Genomic DNA, 25,951 nt, shown 5'->3' with positions numbered 1-25,951 from the left:
ACGCTTGATTTCTGCGACCCCAACCAACTTGCCGGACTACTTTCGTCTGGACCAAAACCGGACCGTGTCTCGCTCACAGGACACTGTCAGCTGTAAGTCGGTGCTGATTGCACACCACTTTAGGTGAGGATGCCATACAGATTCGTGTTCAAAACCCAAACTATCCCTTTAACTCATTCACTGCCATAAATTCATAAAAAAAAAATAAAAAAAGATTATTAAAAATTAGGCGCGACAGGCGATTAACATATTTTTTTTGTAATTAATCGCATGACTTCACTAGTTAACTCACAATTAATCACACATTTTATATCTGTTCTAAATGTACAATAAAAAATTCTAGGTGTTCATATTCTTGTTAACAAAAGTGGGAAAAATGTAAACTAATAGAAATAGTTTAAATGAATTTTTGACGTTTATAACCGTCAATGGCAGTAAATGAATAAAAAAAAAAAAAAGAAAACATTATGAAAAATTTGGGACGTCAGGCGATTAAAATTTCTAATCATAATTAATCACATGACTTCATTAGTTAACTCACAATTAATCCCAAATTTTATATCTGTTGTAAACGTACAATAAAAAAATTCTAGGTTTTCATACTCTTTTTAACAAAAGTGGAAAAAAATGTTAAACGAATAGAAATAGTTCAATTGAATTTTCGACGTCTATAGCCGTCAATGGCAGTGAATGAGTTAAGGATGAATAAATGCGTGATTACGTCTTTCGTTTCTGTACGCTAAGACTTTTTTGTCAGCACTATTGGGAGCAATTCCTGCAGGCAATTTCAAGTCTGTTTTCTAATTGTTTTGACAAACTTTTGGTTTGATCATCATCATTATCATCAAACTTGATGGCCCTCGTTAGCCAGCTGTGCACGGCAGTTTCCAATTGGGATCTTTACAAGTAAAAAGGAGGCAAATGTGTGTGTTTACACGGACACAGGTAAAAAAGTGTATACAAGTCCCAGACAGGAAATGACCAAGAAAGTGGCCACTTGAAATGAGTATGACGTCAGTGCTGTGGAATGTTCGGCCAGTAGCAAAAAACACACACACACACACACTCACACAAAATGCGGGGTATCCTAAAAGGTATGCTGCATTATCGCAAACAAAACAAGTTGGCATCCTTACTAAGGCACAATGAATGTGACATTTCAACTATTGCTGTAAGTGCCTGACGTTACGAAGCTCTGACACAGAAAAGGGCGTGCCTACACTTTTCATCTTGTGTCAAATGACTGCCGAGTGTCACGTCACAGTTTTCTTTTTTTTCTTCTTTTTTTACACACAACTAAAAGCCAAGGTTTCCCAATGTGTCTTTCTTTACTGTCAATCTTTGTTAGGGTGTGGATTCCATGGAGACATGCCAGACAACAGTGATGACGCTAAAGCTGACACGTCAAGTTGCAGGAAACAAGCCACAATGTATTTTCACAGTTCCAAAAAAGTCATGTATAGTTCTAGTAACTTGTCAAGAACACGACTGTCATGAGTGACGGCACGAAACTAATAATGGAGAACAGGGAATTAAGACTTCTCACTTCTTGTTTTTCCTGTTTGGAATTCTTCTCCGCCTTGTGACCTCACTCGTGGCGCATCTTTTGTCGCCTAACACCCGTCTTCATGTTTAGCCATCAGTCTGCGGTCAGTGTTCTGCTGACCGCCCGCCCGTCATTCAACACATCGACTTTCGGCTAAAAAAGGGATGTGATCAAATCAGATGGAACCGTTTACCGCGGGGGAGTAAACACACCGGCAATTATTCATGACACCCCAAATAATCCCGAGGTGAAGAGGCTACAATGAAATGGCAACCACAGATGCTTCCTGTTGGTAATACGGCAAATCCTTGAAACCCTTGGCCCCCGGTCAAACCTTTATTAAACCAATCTCTCAAGTTAAAGTCACAGCAAACTGAAGTGAGGCGAAATTCGTTGGAGCAGTGATGGTGATGTAAGCGCCCAATTCCAAGCCTTAATGCCGGCTGTCAAGCAAGAAGGCAATTGGGTCCCATTTTGAAAGTCTTTGGTATGACCCCCAGAATTGAACCCACGACTTCAGTCTCAGAGCAGACACTCTACCACTACGGCACATGGCTGGACCATATTTTTCCTGAAAATGGCAGAATTTCACTAGCTAACTAATTTCACAGATTTTAGTTAAAGAACTGATTAGTCGTCCATCCCTGCTTGTCCCTTAGGGTGATCAGGTGTCCCCTTTTCAACGTCTGATTTTACAGTTTTGTCCCATTCTAAACTAGTCCCATCACGATTTTTTGTTTTCTTTAATCGTTTTGGGCCATGATTATGTCAGTCGCAGTGCTGTCGTAGCGATTCATATGAAGAATACGAATTTTAATTCCTTCCTATTTACGTTCATGTTTGTGCTCGTTTACTGCAGCATTCTCGTGAGTCTTCTCGTGTTTTAATCACCATATTTCAAATAATTGTAGATGATTTTATGATGAATTTTTGCAATGTCTGAATATTTTGTTTCACTTATTTGATGTAATTGTAAACGCATGTGTAAACGTGCTATACAAATGAAACGTGCTATACAAATGAACTTACATCTAGCAGGCACATTTTCGTCATATTGCCACTAGAACCTACTTCCTGTTCCGTGTCTAAGAATCATGGGAAATGTAGTCCTAGCCTAATGCTGTGGTGGCATGTTTCAGGTGTTTACAAAGCGGGACCGGCGCGAGGTCAACGGCAAAGCCGGCTTCCAAAAGCCGAGCAAAAATCTTGGATAGTGGCCAACGCATTGACTTGTTTTGCGCGTTTTAACCGCCAACCACGATAGCATTTAGCTTTTGCTAAAGGAATAAGCTAACGATTATTCTGCTATCAATAGTTCCTGGTGAGAATTCATTGTACATTTGATTATCAGCGCAATTTTAATGCGGTCACTACTTTATTCTACCTGCGACTTGACATGCCCGCCTGAATAAAGTTGAGGGGCTGCCGACGTCAAGCGGAATAATAAAGAAGAGAAGTCACTTTGTAGCGGTGCGCTGGGCGGGCACTCCTCGCGGTGACGTATTTTTAAAGTCGGCAGGCAGCACAACAGTTCCTCTCTTACATAAGTTGTCAAAAGCATCAATTCAAGCATTTGCAGGAGGGAAGTGGGTGTGAAGCACATTACAAAGCGCTGCTTCAACTTCACGCCCTTAATAAAGACGCAACACGGAACATGCTGAAAACTTTTCAAACATGCAACGCGGGTTGGGGGGGGGGGGGGCTGACTACATGATGAATGAAACGATTCCCATCAACAATCCCTACTAAGAGTAAGAATGACCAATTTACTTTGAAGCACCGGAGCAGCAGTATGGAAAGCACAAAAATGCCGGAAACATTTTGAAACGAGAACTCCCCCCATGGCGAGCCCACACCCTGCATGCAACTTTCTTATCAGTCGCCCGTGGGCCCAGCTGGCTCCTGAGATTACACAAAAGTGGCCATGATCTCACATGAGACGCGTCTCACTCCGGCATATGTTTGCACAACTCCAAATTGAGCACAAGATCAAATAAACAAAAGGGAGTTTTTTTGTTTTTTTTTCCCCCCCGAAAGAGGAAGTGTCCACACCCTTACACTGATGACGCAAGTTTGTTTGACAAACGAAACCTCTAAATACGGATCACCTGGCAATTCAGCACCCTTTCACTTGGGAGGGCATCCCTGGCAACGGGAGCCAAACCTGACGCAGGCTGCACGTGTCAGCGGCAGCAACAGCAGGGAAATGGGCCAAGCGGCACGTGGCTCATTAATTAGTCAAGAGAAACATTTGCAACTTCACTTGACACTCATGTGGGCCTCTCTCTCCCATGAATGCAAGTTTGTGAAGGGGGGCTAAATAAACAGTAGGTGAGACACAAGGCCCAAGTCCAAGCCTTTTTTTTTGTATGGTCCGTCCTACTCGATTGTTTGCGGAAAAACGAGGAAAGACATTTATTTTTTTACTTTGTGTGTGATGACCACATTTCTACATTACGTGCATTTGTCAACAGACTTTTTTTTTTTTTCATTACAAGGGTGATGATTAATAGATGAATATAGCGCGTGTGTGTTTATAAATGGACAGTGTGTTCAAACATGAGCCTCCCTCCAAGCAGGCTAATTTCAACAAGATGAAGAAAGGGTGTAAAAATGCACTGGAATACTTTTTGACGGGCAAGTTAAGACTTTAACTCGTGCCATAAATATAAAAAAAAAATTATGATTATTATTATTAAAAATTAGTGGCAAAAGGAGATTACATTTTTTAAATTGTAATTAATCGCATGACCACTAGTTAACTCACGATTAATCACAAATTTTATATCGGTTCTAAATGTACAACAAAAAAAATTCTAGGTTTTCATACTCTTGTTAACAAAAGTGGAAAAAATGTTAAAAAGAAATAGTTCAAATGAATTTTGATGTTTATTACCGTCAATGGCAGTGAATGATTTTTTTTTTTTTAAGAAAAGATTAAAAATTCGGGGCGTCGGGCAATTAAAGTTTTTAATTGTAATTCATTGCATGACTTCACTAGTTAACTCACGATTAATCACAAATTTCATATCTGTTTTAAATGTGCAATAAAAAAAATTTGAGGTTTTCATACTCTTGTTAACAAAAGTGGGGGGGAAAACGTTACACTAAAATAAATAGTTCAAATGGATTTTTGACGTTTATTACCGTCAATGGCAGTGAATGAGTTAAAATGGGACGTTGCCCAGGGTATATTATTATTTTCATATTTAATGGGCTTTAAAAAAGGGAATAAGATGCCAGAGATATTTTCAATTTTATTCCTTATACACAATGCCTAATGGAATACTGGAAAATGAATTTTCAGTGGTGTATTGCTTTAAGCCTGGTTGACTTCCAAGCACTGCTCATTGGTGAAAGGTCAAAGGCATCCACTGTACTCAGTCGGCCAGTGCACAGACACTGGCGGCTTGTACACCAGGAAACTAGTTGGGCAAACACATCCAGATTAAACCCAAGCCAAAGTTGTGCCGCTCCTACTCGCAACAGACACAGGAGTGCTTTCAATGTTCCGGCCTGCAGCTGGATTTCCAAACAGGGACGGGGCGGCGAGGGTGCTTGATTTGAAAAATGTGCTAAACCTATTGTGCATGATGGCGGCGTTGTTCCTAGAAACATCGGCGGAACTCGTTGGTCTCGTTTGTTTTGGAAACATCAGTAAAAGGCACAAGATTGACGACGTGACAAACGTGTCGAAACGCGTCATGGAAATCTGAGTATGTTATGTGGAACGTAGCATTTTTAATGAGTACTAAAAGGTTACTCTCTTTAGTTGACGATAAAGTAAGCAGAATGGTGACGTTGAATGTGTTCATTTTCTCTCCTACAAGACAACAACAACAAAATTGATCAATAGGGGAAGAGCGCGTTATTTGGAGGTTGAAAACGCATGCGTTAAAAGTAGCAGGTTTAAGGACAAATGTACCGAAGTAGCGTTGCAGAAAACTGCCATGGACCAAACAATTGGAGCCCTCAATTCTAAAATGATTCGGGCAATTGTGCTATTGGGATAAAGACATGCAATCACACGTCCCTTGGATAACTGCAGCAGGTGTCAAAAATGGCATCAAAGCAATTGAAAAAGGAAATGAAAAATGAGATTGAAGCCCATTTCTTACCCTAAACATGACCAGTGTTTCTCAACCCTGGTCTTCGGGTCACACTATCTAGTAGGGGTGTGCCCAAAAAAAATTTGGATTCTCATAAGAATCGCAATTCTCATTTAGTATGATTTAGAATCGATTTTAAATGTCCCAATATCAATTTTATTTAAATGATTCTATGCTGTCTTGCCTTTGTTTGTGTGTAGCCACATTAGAGAGTAGAAGGAAAAAGTCACAATCAAGTTACCCCAATAAAAGTTGTTGGTTTTTTTTGCAGTGTGGAGCCATTCTTTTGAGTGATAAAAGTGCAGCGAGTCAGACTGGAGTAAATCATTACAATTCCTTGCACATCTATAGATTGAATCAAAAATCACTGTCATTCAAATCATTTTGAATCAAAAACCGTTCTTAATTGAAAAATCGATTCTGAATCAAATCGCAGGCCCAAAAATCAGAATCGAATCGTGAGACACTCAAAGATTCTCACCCCTACAGTTTTCCATGTGTCTCCCTATTCCCAACGCAGCTGATTCCAATGACAGCTTATCAGAAGCTCTGGAGACGCCTGATAACGATCCTCACGTGTGATGGATTCGGGAGAAATGGGAAACAGGCTGGATAGCGTGCCCCGAGGGTCAGGGTTGACAAACACTGCATTAGTAACTATTACCTGTACAAACTGGACGGACTACTTTCACCGAATTCAGACCAAAATGGGGTGCATGCATCAAAATGTTCAGTGAAAAGCCGGGTGTCAGGAGCACCTCAAAAGAGTTGACTAAAGTACTGATATACGTTTACCTTGTAGACTTTTCCAAAGGCGCCGTCGCCCAGCTCGCCCACAATGTCCCACTGGTCGCTCGGATTGATGTCCCGGTGGACGTACTCGTACTGCTTGACTTTCTTTTTCATATCGAGAGTGGGCAGACGGAGGATTTTGCTAAATCTGGCCAGCGCCATTCTTCAAAGTACGATGTCTTGACAGTATTGTACAAGTTCAACACGCTGCATGTGCACTGCCCATCAAAAGAAGAAACTTGTCACAAAGGCACGTTTATCTTCAAAGGATTATTCCATTGCGTCCATGTCGACACGGAGGTTAAAAAGACACGCATGTTCATTCATCCGTGAGCCACCTGCAGCCAGCAATGCGAAGTCTGGAGCAGCTCGAGTCGTCGGCTGGCTGTGGCAGCAGTGCCAACTTGTTGCCTCTGAAGCAGCCAAAAGGGAAGCGCGGCCCCGCCTTACGTCAACCGCACGCAAGGCTACGCCCACTGCAGGGAAATGTAGTTTCTTTCAGGCAACGCGGGCTGTGTCCAAATTCCCAAGGCTAGGTCCCGCGAAGGCCGAATTTGTCTGCTGCATGACGTCACACCCGACGTGGTTCGACAGCACGCGCAGACTCTGGCCGACAGTCCATTCTCATGTGTGAATTCGTGCGTGCTATCGAGTCACGCCGGGAGTGACGTCATGCAGCCTTCATAGTAGGCCTCGGGAGGACCCAGCCTTCTGAATTTTGACACATGTCATCCATTTGAACGTTCTGCAGGGTAAAGAGGGACTCCATTTCCGGGTTTGGAGCGTCATTTTGAACAGCAACTTTCCTAGTTAGGTGAACAACTTTCGGGACCACTTGCCTCATTTAGCCAAAAATGGATAGATGGAGCCTTCCTGACGTCTACTATCACTTAAAAAAATGATTATTACCTAGCTACACAAACTTGTATTGGAACTACACTACAAGCCTGCACAAACCTGTTTGGACTACAAGCAGTACTTTAGTGCCCTCTGGTGGCAGATTCGCCATTGCATCACGTGTAGTACAACATCAACGCACACGCACGCAGTAGCTCACTTACCACCAACATTAGATGTCTGTGATCCATTAGACCAGGAAACTGTGCCACAAGGAACTGAAAAAGAAACTTGAAGTTGTGTTATAATCTAAGTGTCACTTTGGCACTTTGTGTGTGTGGTGTTAGTGTAAATTAACTATGCTATTGCATTGCACATAGTATTATTTTTAGAGTTAGATGATAGCAATTGAATGTATAGATTTGAAATTAAACATCTGATTGAAGTTATATTCAGAAACAGACACACTACACACTCGCGCCCGTCGACGGGAACGCGCAACCGAGGGGCACAAGGGCGGAAGCACATAGCAAACAGCAACCGGAAACAGCACTGATGTGTGAAACCCGGAAGTCTCGCCACCTCCGTGGCATAAACCCCGTTCAAAGAATAATAATTAAAAAAAAAAAAACATACTGTACTTCAGGTTAATTGATTAACCAAGGCTTAAAAATATCTTATTTTGAAAAGTGACCGGATTCTCTCTGTTTACGACGGACTCTTGACGCATCTCAAGATGCGAATTATCTCAGTCGCGTAGCGCTGACTCTAATCGACACCGTTAGCAAAATGAGTAAAAAAAAAATAACAGACATATTTGGAAAGTTTCTTTGCAACGGAGAAAAGGCCCAGTGATGAGACAACACAGGAGCCTATGGCCAAGAAGAAAAATAAAAGTGCATGGACTTACAGCTACAGGTGATTCCCACGCATGATGGCCCGCCCGATCTGCTGCTCTTAATTTAGCGTTATGGTGAGTGAGTTACACATGGACTTTAGATTTGTTCTGCGGTGCCTTGTTATGTTGGCGCATTTAAGGAGGGAACTGCTAATATAGTTACATGAAAATTTGGCTTCACATTTTTTGTTATATCTACAAAACACCCCAGTATCTTTTGTTGTTCGTATTATTCATAATACGCGTTACCATAGTGACCTCACCATATTAAGACCGTTGTTACATGGTGTTTGTGCTGTTAGTACAGGTACATAAAACGTTAGTTGTTGTAGCCTTTTATTAATCAGCCGCCGAACAGCCAAGCACTTTGTATGCAGTGATGGTCGATAAGAAAGATTTATATCAAAAAAAAAAGAAGAAGTGTTTCCGCCCGGTTTCGAACCGGGGACCTTTCGCGTGTGAGGCGAACGTGATAACCACTACACTACGGAAACTGTATACGAAGGAGATAAACACGTAGATATATTAGCACATTTCCTGCTGTATTCAACCTAGTGTTGTATTTACATTAACTGCAGCTACGTGTTATGGAAATAAATATGTATTTGATATAAACAGGTATATGCGTTCCCTCGTAACACATTTCTGATTGTAAATTGCATTTCCAAATATTTAATTTTAATTTAAAAATTGTTTCCTCGTTTATCATCCAGAAAACATGTGTTGTCATTGGAAAAACACGCAAAAGTCCAACTTGGAAAAAAAAAGGTTCAGCTAAATTGTAATATTTATTTTCCGTCGGCATCTAGTGTCACAAATATCGCCTGTGTAGTAAAGATGCTTCGTCGACTTTTTCTGCCATAACTTTATATTTAGGAAAATACAAATTCAAACATTGGTTGTTGTTTTTTTACGCAACGCTTACAGGCTGAAAGAAACTTTTTCTGCCATAACTTTATATTTAGGAAAATACAAATTCAAACATTGTTTTTTTTTTATTCAACGCTTACAGGCTAAAAGAAAAACAAATTAAAGATTATGAACAATAAAAAAACGAATAAATTAGAAAATAATTACAAATTAAAAAGAAATTCCTGTACAATGTAAACTAACGATAAATCTAATCATCATAAATAGACGAAATGCTTACAGATTTATTTTGTTTTACCTGTCTTTACTGCACAACTGAATTTTTTACTCCATGTTCAGCACTTTGTATGCAGTGAAGGTCGTTTTAATTAAAGGATCTTTGTGCAGGGTCCGCACACTTTACTATATAGGGAAGATAAAAGCTGATAGATGCAGTCACAGTAAAAGTGTCAAGACTCTTCGTACTTTTTTGGGCATTGGTGGAGCATGCATGATGTAGAAAAAGCTTTAATATTACCTTTTTAAATGCACCTTTCAAAGTGCTATAAAAAATAAAGTTGGGTTATTTTTAAAATCTTCTTGTAAAGGATTTATCTATACATAAAAGAGGGGGAAAAAAGAAAAGTGTGTTTCCGCCCGGTCTCGAACCGGGGACCTTTCGCGTGTTAGGCGAACGTGATAACCACTACACTACGGAAACTGTTTACAAAAGAAATAATAAGTATATATGTTTTAATCCTGTTACCAGTGTTGGTGAGTCCAAGTCCAGGCTTTTTCCACAGGTGCTTCTACTCAACTGGCAGGTAAACGAGCTCATAGAAGCGCCTGTTGAGTAGAAGCACCTCTGGCTAAAGTCAAACTGTTTCAGGGCTTGTTCTCTCTGGACCGGGATTGCCCAACCCTGCGTGTGACGACAGCGACATCAAATGGTGAAATATTTCACTGCAGTTGGCTGCGTGCGCAAAGGATTGTGGGTATTGTATCAGAGTTTGTTTCCCCATTTATCGTACATACAAAACATGACGTGTTGTCCACTCGTTGGAAAAACACGTAAAAGTCCAACTTGAGAGAGAAAAAAAAGTGTGTTTTCCCCCGGTTTAGAACCGGGAACCATCCGCGGGGGACTGTGAATGTGAGGCGAACGTGATAACGCGATGGAGTTTGCATTTCATTTATATCTGCAGATAAAGAAGTGAGCTACGGTAAAACCAAACTTACCAGTTTGTCGCCACCATTTACAAACAGACGACCAAATGGCTTGAGATAAATTCTACTGAATATTGCTGGGAAAGTGCTATCGTGCTAACAAGACGCCAAACAACATTGTACACCACACAACCAACACATTCAACGTTCTATGTTATACAGTTTAATCATATTAGTCAAGGCGCCTTTTTTAAAACGTCTTATTACTGTTTCGGTAGTCATTTGTTTCTTTTCTTTCCTCCTCTATGAGATAAGATAGGAGAAGAGCAGTCCGTTCGAAGTTCCAACCTGTTTGCACTGTTGACATTACGCTGTGCGCGCCTGCGCAATGTAGGAAGTTCCATATTTGGGCATGAGGATATCCGCCGCAGCAGGAAGAAACTGTATTTGGGTTGAAGGTCTTGGAGGGTTTTGTTTTATTTGTTTGTTTTTGTACTGCAACTGGCTGGGGAGACCGTGCAGTTACTCTCTCACGGTCACGCCCATGGAGGACCAAAACTGACAAAATTCAAAATAAATAAATGACTAAATAAATACATTTTTAAATGATATTTTTTAATATCAGTTTTTATTTTCACTTTTCGTCATTTATTTCTCTCTCTCACACACACACACATACATAAATGCATTGTGATTTCATTTTACAGCACTATCGTTTTGTAGATTAATCATGTCTGCTTTTGTGTTATCAATGCTTTGTGTTTCTCAACCTAATCTACTGTCTAAGTTCTCATTGTTTCTTTTCAGTAAATAAATAAATAAAAATACCCCCCAAATATTTATAATCTTAAAGTGTTGCAGAGAGTCAATGAAGACCACGTGGTACTTTTTTTTTTTTGCACTGCACATTTTTATTCTTTGTTCTGTGATGAAGAAAATCCATTTGGTATCAAATGCGTGTGAACATACAAACCTACACAGTAGGTAAACAAAATAAACATCTGTACAAAAATATTCATGGGTGTCCATATACATATGTACATATATTTACATTCAGTTCATAAAGTGTATTTGATTGGGGCTTTGCTATCATCTGTTAGCATTCATATTGTCGTTTTTAAAGCCTGAAAATGCACTGTTGAAAATGTATGTCTCAAGGAGCCATACACAAAACTGAAAAGCAAGTTACATTTTGGGTGAATTGCAAGGTTTTAAAAGTTTGATCATCATTTTGAGACTGAAAAGGGAGTTGCGAGGGCCCGTTCAACGCTGCTTGCAGCTCTAATGTTTTACTTGTGATATTTATGCTTTGTGAACAAATTGCACCGCCAGAGGACCGACTTTAGGTTAGCAGATGTTGTGAAGTGAAGCGATGCTGGACGGCCGCTCAGATTTGGGGGGCGAGGAACAGCGGGAGGAGGAGTAGAGGTTGGGGTAGCTCGGGAAGGAGGCGGAGTTGAAGATGGAAGGCGTAGGTGAAGAGGAGCTGTGAGCTGGCGAGGAGTAGGAGGAGGAGCAGGTTGAGGAGGAGGTGGGAGGCGTAGCGGAGGCGGGAGGAGCGGCGACTGCGTTCCGGTCCCGGTGCCTCTGGTGGATCTTGGCGTGCCGCTTGCGCTCGTCGCTGCGTGCAAACTTGCGTCCGCACTCGGCGCAGGCGAAGGGTTTCTCGCCCGTGTGGGTGCGGATGTGTGTGGTCAGGTGGTCGCTGCGGCTGAAGCTGCGCATGCAGATCCGACACTGAAAAGGTTTCTGGCCCGTGTGCACGCGCACGTGGCGGGTCAGCTCGTCCGAGCGGGAGAAGCGGCGGTCGCAGCCGTCCGCCGGGCACATGTAGGGACGCTCCTGAAGGGACGCTTTGCCCTGCAACTTCCTCTTGCATGCTTTGGTCAGCTGGCAGGCGGGGGCGGCGAGCGGCTGGTTGGCCACGTGCGAGGAGGAGAAGGCCTTGATGGTGGAGAGCGGCGTGAGTGGCGGCTGCGTGGGATTCCCACCTTGTGACATCACGGCCTTCCGGTCCCGGTTTAGGAGCTCGCCGTCCTGCGACTGAGGCAGGATGTAGTCCGGGAGCATGGGCAGCCTCGAGGCAGGGTAGGCCGGAGGCGGCCCCTGCAACAGGAACGGGGCCGGCTGGGAGTTAAGAGTGTTGATGGCAGCCGTGGTGAAGGTCGGCGCCACGGAGAAGATAGAGCCGACATCAGCGGAGACGCAGCTGAAGCTCGGTTGGCTCAGCGTGGACGTCGCTGACGAGGAGGGGTGAGCGGAAGGAGCCGCGACGCTGACTAAACCGCTAAAGAGGCTGAGGATAGGCTCGGGCCACAGGCTGCCCCCGCCGCCAGACGCGGTGGACGGCTCGAAGGTGAAGCGGCCGCTGTACGCCAGAGGGGGGACGCGAGGGGTCAGCGGGGGGAGATTCTGTAGGTCGGCCAGTTCTGACAGAAGGTCTGAAACATGACACAAAACAAGATCAGAACACTGGACTAACAGCATAAGAGCATCGCCATTGTGGCTCTCCTTTCCCACATGTGAGGGCATTACAGTAATATGGTGAACCCCTGCCGCAAAGAGCAAAAAATCCACTAGTAATTTGAATACTAATTCACCCACCCAAAAATATTTGTATCTGCATAAAGATGCCACAAAGACACACCGATGGCACTAAAGCGATAACTTTAAAAAAAAAAAAAAAAATTACATTTAACTTTTATTTTATCAGGTAGGTCCTTTTTGTGTGTGTATTTTTTCCTCAGTGTTGTATGAGGAGAGGACCACTAGTGGTATGTGAGCTCTCTCTAGTGGTATGGTAACAGTTCAGTTGTTGTTAATTGAACTGCCATCATTTATTTATTTTAAATGTCCCCGTATTTAGGCACAGTGTTACTATTCAAACTGCATAATGTTGCAGTGGTTTACAATATTAAATGAACTTTTAGGATTAAATACTCTGTCTTATTTTTGATAAACACAAAACCTGACTACCCTGACAAATTTTAATGTTGGTCATTATAGTGGTACCTGGAGAGCGAGAAAGTATTTTTTGAGGTGGTACTTGTTGCAAAAAAGTTTCAGAACCAGACGCATCAGAAAAATCTCACACAAAAAAACTGAAATGATATATTAAAAATAACTATGATATTTTCTCAATCTGTTTAGTTGGAAATCTGGGCTTCCTTAGGTAAACATTTTTTTTCTGTTTATGAATGGCTGCAGGTAGATAACCAGGTTATCAGGCACCAACTGTACTTTCTGCCATCTAGAGCAAAAGTGTTATATTGCTCTGTAAGTATACAGTATGTCGCTTGCATACACAAACAACAATACATTACTTTTAGCAAGTAACTAAGATAAGTAATCAAGCAACTTTTTTGAACCAACTAAATGAACGTGAATACAATTCCCCGCAGCACACTTTATGATCTCAGTTGGTTGGGAACTACTGCTCTAGAAAATGCTGCATGTGGCCCACAACTTATGTAATAAATGTATGTTTTTAGACTTTACTTCAGTTAGCAAATGTTGCCATGCATTTAATGACACGTTACCGGCATTGTATCAAACACGTGCGATGCATTTACTAACACTGGGACACAAAAATGCAAAACAGTATGTGCAACACAGGAACACACCACAACTTAATAATGCAAACACACATGAAGAGAAATGGAGCCACCCACCTCCGTAGTCCCCGGTTTCCCCGCTCAGCAGACCTCCACCCTCGGCGGCGTTCTGCAGAAGCTGCTGCAGCTCTTCGAGCTTCGGGTAGCCGTCCAGAGGGGACAGGACGGGTGGGAAGCCGGCCAGGGGCTCGGAGATCTGCAGGGCCGAGAGCAGCAGCTCCGCTTTTGTCGCAGCCATCTCTCTGGGGCTTGGCCGCTCCTGATGCTCCGGGGCACCGGCACTCTGGTTCCGCTGTTGCCCGGGGAACGTGTGTGGAGACCGGGCTCGCTTCTTATTGGGGCTCGAACCCTCTGAAGAAGCCAACGCGCGTTAGGTTCTGGTCCGGGATCCCAAGGAGAGTCCCGGCGAACGGTTAAGGTGACTATTTTTTTTAAATGAGGGGATGCTCGTTTCCGTTGGGTGTTTTGACTTGTTGCGCACGGTGACTTAAACATGAGGTCCAACAGGATTCCTCAGTGAAGCTGGCTTTATATAGACTCTTGTCGTGACGTAGATTACCAAATAAGGCCAGGCGGAAGCCCATATTTGGGCAGAGCCGGGACTTCCCTGTTGCTTTGCCAGGAGACTTCCGGGTAGAGCGTTTTTTCCGTAATTGCTGAATTACCTTCGCTACCAGCTTTCTGCCCATTTCGTAGGTGACTATAGGCACATATCTATAGAAAAAATCTACAAAACCAAACTATGCTATATGTCTGGGGGCGACGCTGTAGGTGCTAAACTTTTGCCAACAGCTATGACCGGAAGTGACGGAGCCACGTCAACAGCTCGGATTTGGCCTACATGGCCTGGCTCGTTTACGTCATCACTTCCTCGGGCCATATATGGGTGTCTTCCGTCTATAAACCTGACCTGGGAGCGTGACTCCTCCCCGTTTTACGTCAGCACAGGGAAACACACGCTCACACACACACGATGACTGCAGTTTAACCCCGTGGTCAAAACGAAAGTGTTTGTCGCGTAAAGCAAACTTGAACTATTGTGATTTAAGTGTTGAAATGAAGAGTTGATAAAAATGAAAAGAAAATCCGGTTAATAATCATAATAATATATGGGTTCTTTTTTTAAGCAAAATAAACGTTTATCAGAGGAAGAAACGTTGGAGAATGCGGGTATCGAACTGACTACCTCTCGCACGCTACTGGGAGAGAAAAAAACATTAAATCCAAGAATAGCCTTCTACAATAACTTTAATAACTTTATATGGCGTTCTTAATGTGACAATCTAACGTTGTAGCACTCGCAAGTATCTTCTGACTCCCATTTAACGTGTGAATATAATTAGTTAATCACACCCTCACGCTATTAAGTCATCTCATTAGTTGTTAAAACAACCACATAGTCTAGAATTTCACTCAACTGGCTTAATGGCAACGCCAAATAGTATATGTTGCAGTGCTACTGTATGGATTGAACACAAACTGAAACAAAATTTATTATTTATCCCCTGTAAAGAATGACTAGAAAATATCAGGGAAATTCAGTTGATGCGTTATGACAAAAATTGCTTAATTCTTTTTAATTATGTCATTGCAGTATGTTTTTATAAAGCATAATTTTATGTCATGCTATTTCTCTTATTAAAATAAACATGACATTTTTATTGTTTTTGGGTGGAGGATGTTGCATTAAAGAAACTTCATTACTCCCAACCTTTGCTACTTTATAAAGCCTATGACAGAATCTGGCGTCGGAAATAGAACAAAGCAGCGACATGTTGGCATGCGGCAGCCGCCTGTGCTGCATTTAGACTCTGACACACACCAGAATGTTGCTGGATCTTTCGGGCGGGTGTATATAAGCAGCAGGGACGTCCCGACATCAGAACACTCCAGACCCCAAGCTGTGAGGATCAAGAAGCAAGAGGAAGCAGGATGTTGTGCCCCAGCGTCTTCCAGCCATCCGCCGCCTTGAGGCCCTTCATGGACCCTCACTGGCCCGTCCGCAGCCTGTGGCCCGAGACCAGGCCTCTCTTCTACCACATCGAGCAGGAGATGCTGCGCCACATGCAGGAGATGAGACAGAACATGGAGTACATGGAGAGGCTGCAGCAGAAGATCTTCGAGGAGATCGAGCACACGCCGGCGACGGCCACTTTCAGGCCCATCGCCTTCCACCACCTGAGGCCCGAGGGAGGAAGCTTCGCGCTCAGTCTGGACACGCAGGAGTTCACCCCCGAGGAGCTGTCCGTCAAGCAGGTGGGCCGGAAGCTGAGGGTGAGCGGCAAGACGGAGAAGAAACAGGAGGACGGAAAGGGGTCCTACTCGTACAGGTGTCAGGAGTTTAGGCAGGATTTGGACCTGCCAGATGGCGTGGAACCCGAGACGGTCACTTGCTCGCTGGTGGGGGGGCGGCTGGAGATCCAGGCGCCGCGGGAGAAACCGGCTGGGGACGGGAAGGAGCGAGTCGTGCCCATCAACGTCGCCCCGGCGCCGGCCATCGCAGCGGCCTCTGCGCCGTCCTTCGAGGTCGGGGACGGGAAGGAGCGAGTCGTGCTCATCAACGTCGCCCCGGCGCCGGCCATCGCAGCGGCCTCCGCGCCACCATCCAGTCCGTCCTCCGAAGTCAACCCCCCCTCAAATGCGGAGAACTGACAATTTGACCAAAAGTCATCTGATGGACAAAAAACGCTTTGTAACAAGCTTTCTAGTTTCTGATGTTTTAGCCAGCAATTATGAATCATGTTAACAATAAAAATAAAAAAAAACACTGAGTCACATTCTATTTCCAACAATGACGGATGATGCCGTCGGGAACATTCTTTTCAGGCATGCCACAGCACTGTCAAGTTATTTTTAAATGTGGCCTCGTTAGCACAACAAAAGTGTTTTCTATCGTACCGGAATATGTCCTTGTGTTTTCTGAGCCCCACTTAAAAACATTAAATTGAATGTAAAGAATTAAACCGCGTCATGATTTAATGCTGCAATTCATTTCATTGTGCTGCTCCTCTAGGCCACCAGGTTGCAGTATAAAACTGTCATGCAACCAAACAAGTCGTAATTCTACTACTACTACTTCAAGTGACTCAGTAAGATGCTGTAATATTAGCCATAATAATTAGCCAAAATAAAGAATTTCATTTTATTTAACCTGGTGAAAGTTTATTAAGATATAAAATCAAATTTCAAAAGCAAATGACCAATAATAAAAATAAAAATTCAATCTAATATACTGTATAATATCTGTCGATTATCAATGTTAACCCTCAGCATGTCAATGGCATTTTCCATTATGTTAGCATTAACCAATGTCTTTATATTTACATAATGTGTATTTCTCTTCATTTTATGTTATACAAACAACTGAGTCTTCGGTTACTGACGATAATAAACACGCTCACACATGTTCATTGTAAAATAATTCTCAATAATTTATTCACAAACTGCTTTTCAAATTGCCATGTTGTCACTTCTTTTCTTCTTTTTTTTTTAAACACATACAATAATAATAATAATATTAAAAGACGAGTCTCTCTTCTAACTTGTTCAAAATTACTCATTGTCCATCGTGCTCAAGTGTCCCATTTTGCTGTTGATCACCTGCTCATATCCCGATCAGAAATAGGAATAAAAGTAAACATCCCAAACCAACTGAAGGACTTAGAATTTGGGTAGCTACAGAAACACGCTTCCTTTTCTTTTCCATGTTTTTTTCCCCTCCATTTTGATTTACAGAATGTTTTGTTAAGGCTCATGTTGGGCAATGTGGAGCAATTGACTGAAAAGAGTGATGGGAGGGGGCGTGGGGGCTTTTTGTGTGTGTGTGTGTGTGTGTGTTATGGAACGCTGTGTGCACAACATTTTAGAACTTTCCCAGATGTGAAAATAAATAATAATGTATTCTTTTACTAAGACTTTCATATACAGTCCTAAAATGGATATTCCCAACAATTAGTCTTTATGATTGTCCTTAAATTGGTCTAATATTGTTCTCCAGGTGAGCCTTTTCTTAGGGTCATTTGTAACACACACACACACGCACGCACACAGTGAAGGTGACAGGAAAAGTATGAACACGACAGCATCAGTGGCTACTTGGAAGGACCAGGACGATGCTAACACAGCTCCGGTGTGCACCTGAACACATCGCCGCAACTATATAGGTCAACTTCTGATTTTTTTTTTCTCCTTCACTTATTAGTGCAAAAAATGTGCTGATCTTCCACGAATTAACTCTTTGTAGATTGAGTTCAGGCAAACTATAGTGCAAACGTGCGGCAATCACTAAACAGAGTTTCTGCAGGTATCATCAAATCTAAATTTTATGCTTTTTTTTATCCCCCCCCCCTAAAATTAATGTAATTCCTATGTCGTACTGCATAAATAAACAGACGTGCTGTCAGTCAATTACCGTTTTTAATCGGAATTAATTGCATGATTTCCATAGTTCACTCGCAATAGTTTGTAAATTAATCACACATATCTGTTCTAAAATCCACAATAAAAAAAATTCTAGTATTTCATACTCTCGTTAATTAACACAAAAGTAATGTAAATGTAATGTAATTCATAGTTAGAGTACACAGTTAGGGCTAAAAGGAGTGTTGAGGCAATTTTTCTGCCACTAGGTGGCATTAGTGTTTTATGTTGGACGTTGGTAACAGGAACACTACATTTTTCTTTAAAATTTCAAAGCAATTGATATTTGGACCATTTACTTGTACACTTAGCTCCTTATGATATTTATTTATATTGTCATTTTGTTTTCCTCTACTCCATGACTGATTTTTCTTCCATCTACAGCACTTTGTATGCAGCAATGGTTGTTTTAAAGTGCTTTATAAATAAAGTTGAGTTGAGTCCATATGTGCCATTGTTTCTTAAATATCTTTTGCTTGAAGTATTTTAAAACGAACACTTTTAAAGATGGTAACTAGATTTTTACTGATTGTGGGTTGGTCTGGAACGAATCTCTCCCATGTGACAAAATGTAGAATGGCCGGTAACGTTTTTTTAATCTTCTGACTAACTATAAATATTAGTTAAACTCAAGTGCTTCGTTAGATTTCCTACTTCAGAGCGGTCTTGAACGCGGCATTCAAGTAATTTTTTTTTATTTTATTATAATTTTTTTTAAATATGTCTGACCTGAGCCTTTGGGAACAATGAAAAGGCTGCTCTTCCGGTACGTAGCATGATGGCGGCCCGGCGATGTTTCAGGTGGACGCCACAGCGTGTCGGGAAACTCGGCAGCTGCGGAAGACGCAGGACAGTCAAAATCTGGTGACCGACGGCCAGCGAAGGTTTTCCAACAGCAAGGGTGGGAGGCGGAGTCTTTCCAGCAAGTAGTCACATCATCACTGTTGTCGTCAATCAGCTTTGATTTACCCCAGCTCGTCCAATCAGAGGTGTTGATGAGAGCCTGGCTGATTGGTGGCACGGGGGGGAGTGGGGCGGGAGTGTCGGGACCGTTTAAAATTTAAAATCAAAAGCAATCCAATCGAAAGAAAAAAACAAAACAAGGTCGGCCTTCCATTTACAAACACTTCAGTTTTCTTCGATTAAATTCAAGTCCAGTTCTGTACAATCCCTCTCAAAGACGGCCTGCTGCTGCTGCTGCGCCGCCTCGCGCTCATCCGCGTCCTCGTCTTCCTCCCCGTCCTCGTCATCGTCGTCTTCTCGGCACTCCTCGTCGCTCTCGCTCAGCGGGCCGATGCTGGACCTGCCCAGACACTCGGCCGGCGAGCCCCGGAAGTCGCTCATGAACGACTCCATGCCGATGAAGAGGTCGCCGCCGCAGGCCAGCCTGCCGCCGCGCTCCAAATACTGCGGGTCCATGCTGCGGGTCTGCCGGCAGGATGAGACGAGAACAAACCACGTTCACGCAATGAACAGGAAATCCGGAAATAGCGGTAAGACACCTTTACCTTTTATACAAAACCAAGTATAAACTTATGACTTATGTTTACGCCACATTGATTTAATCAAAGTTTGTGAAGTTAAAGTGAATGCTTAAAAGACAGCAAGTGTTTAATAAATTAACATAATAATAACATACAGAGATTTTTTGGTACATTTACCATTATTTGAACTAGAGTTGTTAAAATTAATCAAGTATTCAACAACTAATGGATTATTTAATTTATCATAATTTTTTTTATTAATCAAGTAACCATTTAGAGACATAGTTTGACTTCTGAATCCTCAAATATGTTCCAATGTATGCGCTCAGTGGCTTAGTGTTCGCCCTGAGACTAGAAGGTTGTGGGTTCAATCTCCGGCAGACTATAAAAATGGGACCCATTTGCCTCCCTGCTTGTAATTTCAACGTAATGTCAGACTGACCTATAAGGCCAAAACTTTTATGAAAGGTAAATATGATATAGTTTATTGTCATTTGTCATACAGATTAACTGATTTTTTGTGTTTGTTAAAAAGCACATTTAAAAAGGAGCTTAAAAAATAATTGCATATTAAATCGCAATTGCAATATTAAGCACAAAAAAAAATAATTATATAAATTGTTCGTCCTGATGACTTATGATGAGAAAATAGTGCGAGAGCGCTGCTAGTGATCACGAGCCGCACTCGTACCTGAGTCATCTTGGTGAAGTCGAGGACGGGGCGGGCACAGGGTCGGTCGGGGTCACGGCGCCGCTTCAGCCCAGGCTTGAGCAGCAGCAGGTCGCAAGGCTGCGAGTGGCACCTCGGTAGCTGAGGAGGCAAGCTGCGGCGCAGGGACGACGGCGTGCTGCACGCCGAGGATGGCGAGGCGGGCACCGGGGCACCCGCCGCCGCCCCGCCGGCCGCGCAGCAGCCCGGCGGAGGCGCCATCACTTGGCTGGGAACGGGCGGCGGGGGCAGGAAGGCGGCGGCCGCCGAGTCTCTGATGAGCACGGGCGAGAGGGAGAAACGCCGCTGGGGAGGCGGCGGCGGGTGGAGCGGCGAGGGTGACGAGGAGCACGAGGACGGCGAGGGGAAAAAACAGCAGCAGGCTCCGCCTCCTGCCGCCGCCTCACTGGGGTCCCAGGGGAAGTTCCAGGGCAACGGCGAGTCGGGAGAAAGCGCCAAGCTGAAGAAGGTGGGGCTGGACGACGAGTGCAGAGACGAGTTCAGAGAGGAGCTGGGGGCGCGTAGCGGACAGGCGCTGGCCCCCGCCGCCACGCCCGCGACCCCGGCGCCGCCCGCCCCTCCGTGGCACTGCTGGCGACTGACGGGAGTCCAGACCCGTGAGGCGCTGGGCCGCCACGTGTAGCGGCAGCGCGACAAGTCCTCTGGGACCGACAGAGAGCGGCAGTGGCGTTTGGGTGGCGGGGGAGGAGGGGGCGGCGGGGCCGGGCCGGGAGGAGCCGCCGCCCCCGGCAGGGAGAGCTCGGACGCCGAAGTGCTGGGTGCCAAAGGCCGGTGCTGCTGCGGCTGAGAGGTGGGGCCGTCCAGGGGGTCTCCCCCCTCCCCAAGGTGGGCATCAGGCGGCACCAAGGGGGTCGGGCCGGGAGGGAAACTAGAGCTCAGCAACCCCCCCTGCAGGCTGGACTTAGAGGGAGGGCAGAGCTGCCAGTAGCTGCTCTCTGAGGAGACGCGCACACACAAAAACATTTACATGTGACTCACATGCAATTTTCAACAACGACTATTTAGATTCTACACAACACAAAAATAATAACTATAATGTACCACAGGGGGGGGTAAAGTAGCAAAAGTGATGAGGGGGGGCAAATTACAGAAGAAAAAATGTAATATAAAAAAATGATCGACATGTAACCAGTTTCATAAGATTTTATATTATATACAGTATATGTATATATATATTTTTTTTTTTACTAAAAAAAAAATATTTTTTTTATTCAATAGTTTTTTTTTACAAATATAAAATATAACATTTCTTAATATTTTTCAAGAAATGTGTGACTTACGCCTCATGAAATATATTTTTCTTGAAAAAACAAAACTTCTGTATTTTTCAATGGGGTATATGTCAGAGGAGGCGGTATTTCCGACTTCAGGGTTTCACACACACCGGCGCTGTTTCCGGTTGCTGTTTGCGACGTGTGGGCCGCGTCCCGTTGCTTGCGCTTCCGCCCTTGTGTCCCTCGCTTGCGCGTTCCGGTCGATGGGTACGAGTGTGTCTGTCTCAGTTCTCCGAAGCATTTCAGAGAGCTGAGACACCCCTGCGCGTTTGCGCCCGTCGGCAGGAGCGCGCGGTTGGGGGGCGTAGAGGTGAGGGTGCAAGTGTTGGGACGCAGTAGCGGCCAAAAAACGGCGTGGGTGTGCAACTTATGGAAGTCGGAAGTCCGTGGCATTCCAGGGATCGATCGGTATCCAAGGTATTGGGTATTCACAGCGGTGGCTGATACCAGTTTTGGTTGAATGAAATTGTGCAACAACATAATTTGGATTGTTGGTTGAATGAAGTTGTGCAACAACATAATTTGGATTGGTACATTTTCTGTCCACTGGATAATTTCTTTCATTTTAATTGTTTATTTATTTAAATTAATTTTATTGAGTGTACAAAATAAATATTTTATGAACAAATGGAAAATAATAATAAAAATTGCCGTTAATTTCATGTGATTTGAAGGAAAAATATTATGGGATGTGTAGGTATTTGGTTTAATAGCAATTTCATGCATACAAGTATTAGTGGTATCAGTACTTGGTATCAGTATCAGCGACTACTCATAATTGTGTCGGTCTGAAAAAAAGTGGTATCGAACACACCTATTTCTTAACATTATGACCGTTCATTAAAAAAAAAAAAGCAAAGGCTACAACTATTTTCATCTTGAAAATGAATAAATAAAATGACTATTCTCTGAAGACAACAACTTTGTCCCCAAAATGCAAATGATATTTTCTCATTATTTTCCCTGAAGAAAATAAATGAATATTATTTGTAGAAAAAAAAAGTAGATATAGTATTAATATTTTTTTTTAAAACAATTCATTTATTCCTTTTGAATAACAACTTTTTTCTTAAAATAAGAATTATTTAACTGACGATTACAAGTTTTCTGGGGGGAAAAAAAAAATATATATATTTTTTTAATGCAATTTTGTATAATTTCTAGCACTTAATAATAACATTCGCATCCTTATTTGGTGAATTGGCGAGATTTGCTGATTAAGGACACTCACCAGGCATCAAGCCATCTGGGGGCCAGCACTCTGCGAGGGTTTTCGGGTCCAGCAGGGACTACGAGACAAAAAAGCAAAAAATTATATTCCAAGTTTTGTGTCCTCTTAGGTAAGCGCTCTTGTGTTTGAGCGCAACTACCATGACAGGACTTTAAGGAAAGCCAAACCGCGCTATTTTTAATGCAATCCGTTTATCTTTTGCAAATGTCACGGCGCCAAAGGTTACTCTGTGTGGAATTTCTTTGATGGTGACGGCAAGAAGAAGACAAGTCTGTAGTTTGTTCCTTGAAAGAACCACACAGCTTAGTTTTTAAACACACTGTATTTTTTGAAATAATCGACTGATTTAATCAGTTATCAATTTTCTATATCAAAATATCAGAATCGGAATAAAAAAATCCATATCGATCAGGCGCCCCTGCCACTCACCAGGTCCGAGTCCCCCGGCTGAGCAGGGTTGCCTTCCAGACTTCCTCACGTTCTCCACCAGCAAGGCGACCACGTCATGGTGGCGGCGCAGGAGGGGAGGAAGAGGAGGGAGGCACGAGTCACGCCCACTTGCGTGTCTCTTGTCCTTTCAAGGGGAGGGGCTAATAGCTGCAGACTCCTCCTCCTTGCACCTCCGGGCCAGGTAGCCCCGCCCACCCTCACAAGGACAGCATGGCCTAGTCTCGTCTGCCGGTGGCCTCGGGAACCTGCCTGCAGGGGTGAAGCAGTCAAGTTCATTCAAATGTTCACAGGGCACTAGTAAAATGACCAGTAAAACAACTACTAGTGGCATTTATTTCACTACTGGCTTCCATCTATGATATGAAGATGGTATGGTATTTCTGTCCAGTGACTGAGGCACAGCAGTAGAACAACTAGGGTACACTTGGACATCAACTGTCTTACTATAGATGTTTTTTCCCCCCTCTAATGCATTCCACTACTATTCAACTGTTACTGTACATCAGTAGTTTGCACTAGTACACAACAATACTGCATTTGTAGAATGACTATATAGGTCTTACCAGTTGTGACATTTTTCCCGCGACTGCCTTCCACTACTGCACTGTATATGACAATTCTGTACACAAAACAACTACAACTGTGCTACAGATGATTTTTCAACTAGTGCCTTCCATTCCTGTATATTTGGGCACACTAGTAGAATGACTAAGGTGCAGTAGTAGATTAACTGTCTTACTACTGATGTTTTTCCACTACTGCATGACATATCTGCACACTAGAACAACCATGGCACAGTAGAATACAATTATATCTTACTAGTGATGTTTTTTTACTACAGTAGATTTGAACGATGGCGGGGTTTTACATTTTTCATGACTGCCTTTGATTCCTGTGCATTTGTGTGTACTGGTAATGGTATAATAACTAGTCCATATAAGCAGACCAGTGACATGTTACTAGTGAGGCAAAACTACACTATGCTACTAGACAACCGTTTCACCAGTACTATATTGAAATGATAAAAAGCTACTTCCTCCGTGATTTAATTGAGAATTTCATGAAACTTAACATGATTGTAAATTTATATAAAGATCTGACTGAACCCTCAACCTGAGAACTTTGAGGCAATGAGTTGCCCTCTTTTACGATAAAAATCGGTGTGTGATGTCGACTCCAACCCAAGTGCTGCCACCGTGTTTGTTTGCTGAGGTTTAACTGAGGATACCGATGGAAATGAACCCGCCCCATTGAGGCCGCCTCAGCTAGCTCGATGCTAACGCTTGCCATTGTTTTCAACGTAGGATGCTACCTCTTGCTAATTGTCGCTCATGAGGAGCGTAAACGCGACGGTGTCATTTTGAGCCTTTTGCCAAACGTTTCGCAGGAGAAGAGGATTCACAATAGATATCATTTAGGTGTTTATTTAAAGGAGTAATGCGACGTTTAGTGCTCCCATACGTACCTGAGTAGTCGGTTAGCTATAAATAACATGTCATCTCGTTATAACTTTCAAGGTCGACGCTGGGTTACATTCGCCTGCTGAACTGCTAGAAAACAAGCCGACAAGCTGTTATTTGTGTTCGGCCTGGCCCGACTGACTGCCTGTCACATACGCCCCGGCCGGCCGCTGCACTGCAGGGCTAGCAATGCAGCCGAACCGGCCGCTAAGCAAAGCGAGCCCCGCGCCAAGCTAGCAGTGGTTAGCCGCAACTGTAAATATCCGACGGGGATGCTCCCATCCACCGTCGGAGAGTTCTGCCTTTTTGCGTGTCAACAAACACCAAATAGTCGCAATGAGCATCCTCTCTTGCGTTATTTTACGTCTATTCGGTTTAAAATGGTAGCTGGTGTGAAGGGGACAACACGACGGGATGCTGCGGGATGGATATGTCCGGGCTTGTTAGCTCCCCCCCTCCCCTCCATCACCACCCTCCTCTCACCCCAGACGGAACCGCAAAACAAGCGGGCACGTTGCACACTCACAGACGCATGGATGTCAGGCTTACCTCGTCGGACAACCCCCTCTGCGGGCGCCTCGGTCAGCCCCCGGTTACTCGGCGTATTGACCCAGCGTGATTAAGGAGCCGAACGCACCGCTAAAAACCCGCCGCCGTCACCGATCCGCCGCCGCCGCCGAGCTCAGCAATGTCCAAAAAGCAGCCACCGCAATGAATTGTCGTCCGTGCACGCGTGGCGCAGGCAAAGGCGTCCCCCTCCTCCCAGTACGATCGATACCCGGTGTCGTCCGATTATTTAAAACATGATACAGATTTGTACGTGCACACGAGCGGCGAGGCATTCATAAATAACATTTACGGTGGCAGCGAGGAGGGAGGGGAGGGGGGATGAGGGCGGGATTACACCCCCCCCAACCCTTTCCTCAGTAGCATCACCTGCCATTTATTTACATTTTAGACTTTTTTTTTTTAATCTACACGCCAATTGTATCAAACAAAATATATTTTTTAAAATCAGTTTTACTGGCCAAGTGTATTAAAACACAAGGATTATTCGCTAGTAGCCTCTCTACTACAGCAAAAAAAAAAGA

At 43.5% G+C, this 25,951-nt stretch overlaps 4 protein-coding genes and 2 non-coding genes across 7 annotated transcripts in view; 1 reads left to right on the top strand and 5 right to left on the bottom strand.

Moving 5' to 3' along the window:
* Window positions 1–6,854, bottom strand: part of stk10 (serine/threonine kinase 10) — a 34,622-nt gene extending 27,768 nt beyond the window's left edge. The window contains exon 1 of the mRNA XM_077545974.1: window positions 6,451–6,854. Within this exon, the coding sequence (XP_077402100.1) occupies window positions 6,451–6,609 (159 nt within the window). The 5' untranslated portion in view covers window positions 6,610–6,854. The remainder of the gene's footprint in view (window positions 1–6,450) is intronic.
* Window positions 6,855–8,603: 1,749 nt separating this feature from the next.
* trnav-cac (transfer RNA valine (anticodon CAC)) lies at window positions 8,604–8,676 on the bottom strand. Its single transcript has one exon. It is a non-coding gene; the product is annotated as a tRNA-Val (tRNA).
* A 1,003-nt stretch (window positions 8,677–9,679) lies between these two features.
* Window positions 9,680–9,752, bottom strand: trnav-aac (transfer RNA valine (anticodon AAC)). Its single transcript has one exon. It is a non-coding gene; the product is annotated as a tRNA-Val (tRNA).
* Window positions 9,753–11,065: 1,313 nt separating this feature from the next.
* Window positions 11,066–14,335, bottom strand: LOC144036739 (early growth response protein 1-like). The gene is made up of 2 exons (XM_077547602.1): window positions 13,870–14,335; window positions 11,066–12,639 (listed from the first exon to the last, which is right to left on the bottom strand). The coding sequence occupies exons 1-2, from the start codon at window positions 14,048–14,050 to the stop codon at window positions 11,546–11,548; spliced, it is 1,275 nt and encodes a 424-aa protein (XP_077403728.1). The 5' UTR covers window positions 14,051–14,335; the 3' UTR covers window positions 11,066–11,545.
* A 1,014-nt stretch (window positions 14,336–15,349) lies between these two features.
* On the top strand, window positions 15,350–16,854 carry hspb9l (heat shock protein, alpha-crystallin-related, b9-like). Its single transcript, XM_077546854.1, has one exon. The coding sequence runs from the start codon at window positions 15,745–15,747 to the stop codon at window positions 16,462–16,464; it is 720 nt and encodes a 239-aa protein (XP_077402980.1). The 5' UTR covers window positions 15,350–15,744; the 3' UTR covers window positions 16,465–16,854.
* A 364-nt stretch (window positions 16,855–17,218) lies between these two features.
* fam53c (family with sequence similarity 53 member C) lies at window positions 17,219–25,725 on the bottom strand. Of its 2 annotated transcripts, none has more exons than XM_077547400.1 (5): window positions 25,410–25,725; window positions 23,380–23,649; window positions 22,951–23,008; window positions 20,407–21,380; window positions 17,219–19,659 (listed from the first exon to the last, which is right to left on the bottom strand). In XM_077547400.1, the coding sequence occupies exons 3-5, from the start codon at window positions 22,955–22,957 to the stop codon at window positions 19,360–19,362; spliced, it is 1,281 nt and encodes a 426-aa protein (XP_077403526.1). In that variant the 5' UTR covers window positions 22,958–23,008; window positions 23,380–23,649; window positions 25,410–25,725; the 3' UTR covers window positions 17,219–19,359. The 2 variants fall into 2 exon arrangements, with proteins under 2 accessions (XP_077403526.1, XP_077403527.1); XM_077547401.1 differs by lacking the exon at window positions 25,410–25,725 and adding an exon at window positions 24,866–25,313.
* Between the last annotated feature and the right edge of the window lie 226 nt (window positions 25,726–25,951).

Source organism: Vanacampus margaritifer, chromosome 16 (assembly GCF_051991255.1).
Source record: "Vanacampus margaritifer isolate UIUO_Vmar chromosome 16, RoL_Vmar_1.0, whole genome shotgun sequence".
Classification (NCBI taxonomy): domain Eukaryota; kingdom Metazoa; phylum Chordata; class Actinopteri; order Syngnathiformes; family Syngnathidae; genus Vanacampus; species Vanacampus margaritifer.
Note: the sequence above shows the minus strand (reverse complement) of the source record. Positions and strands in the feature narration are given on the sequence as shown.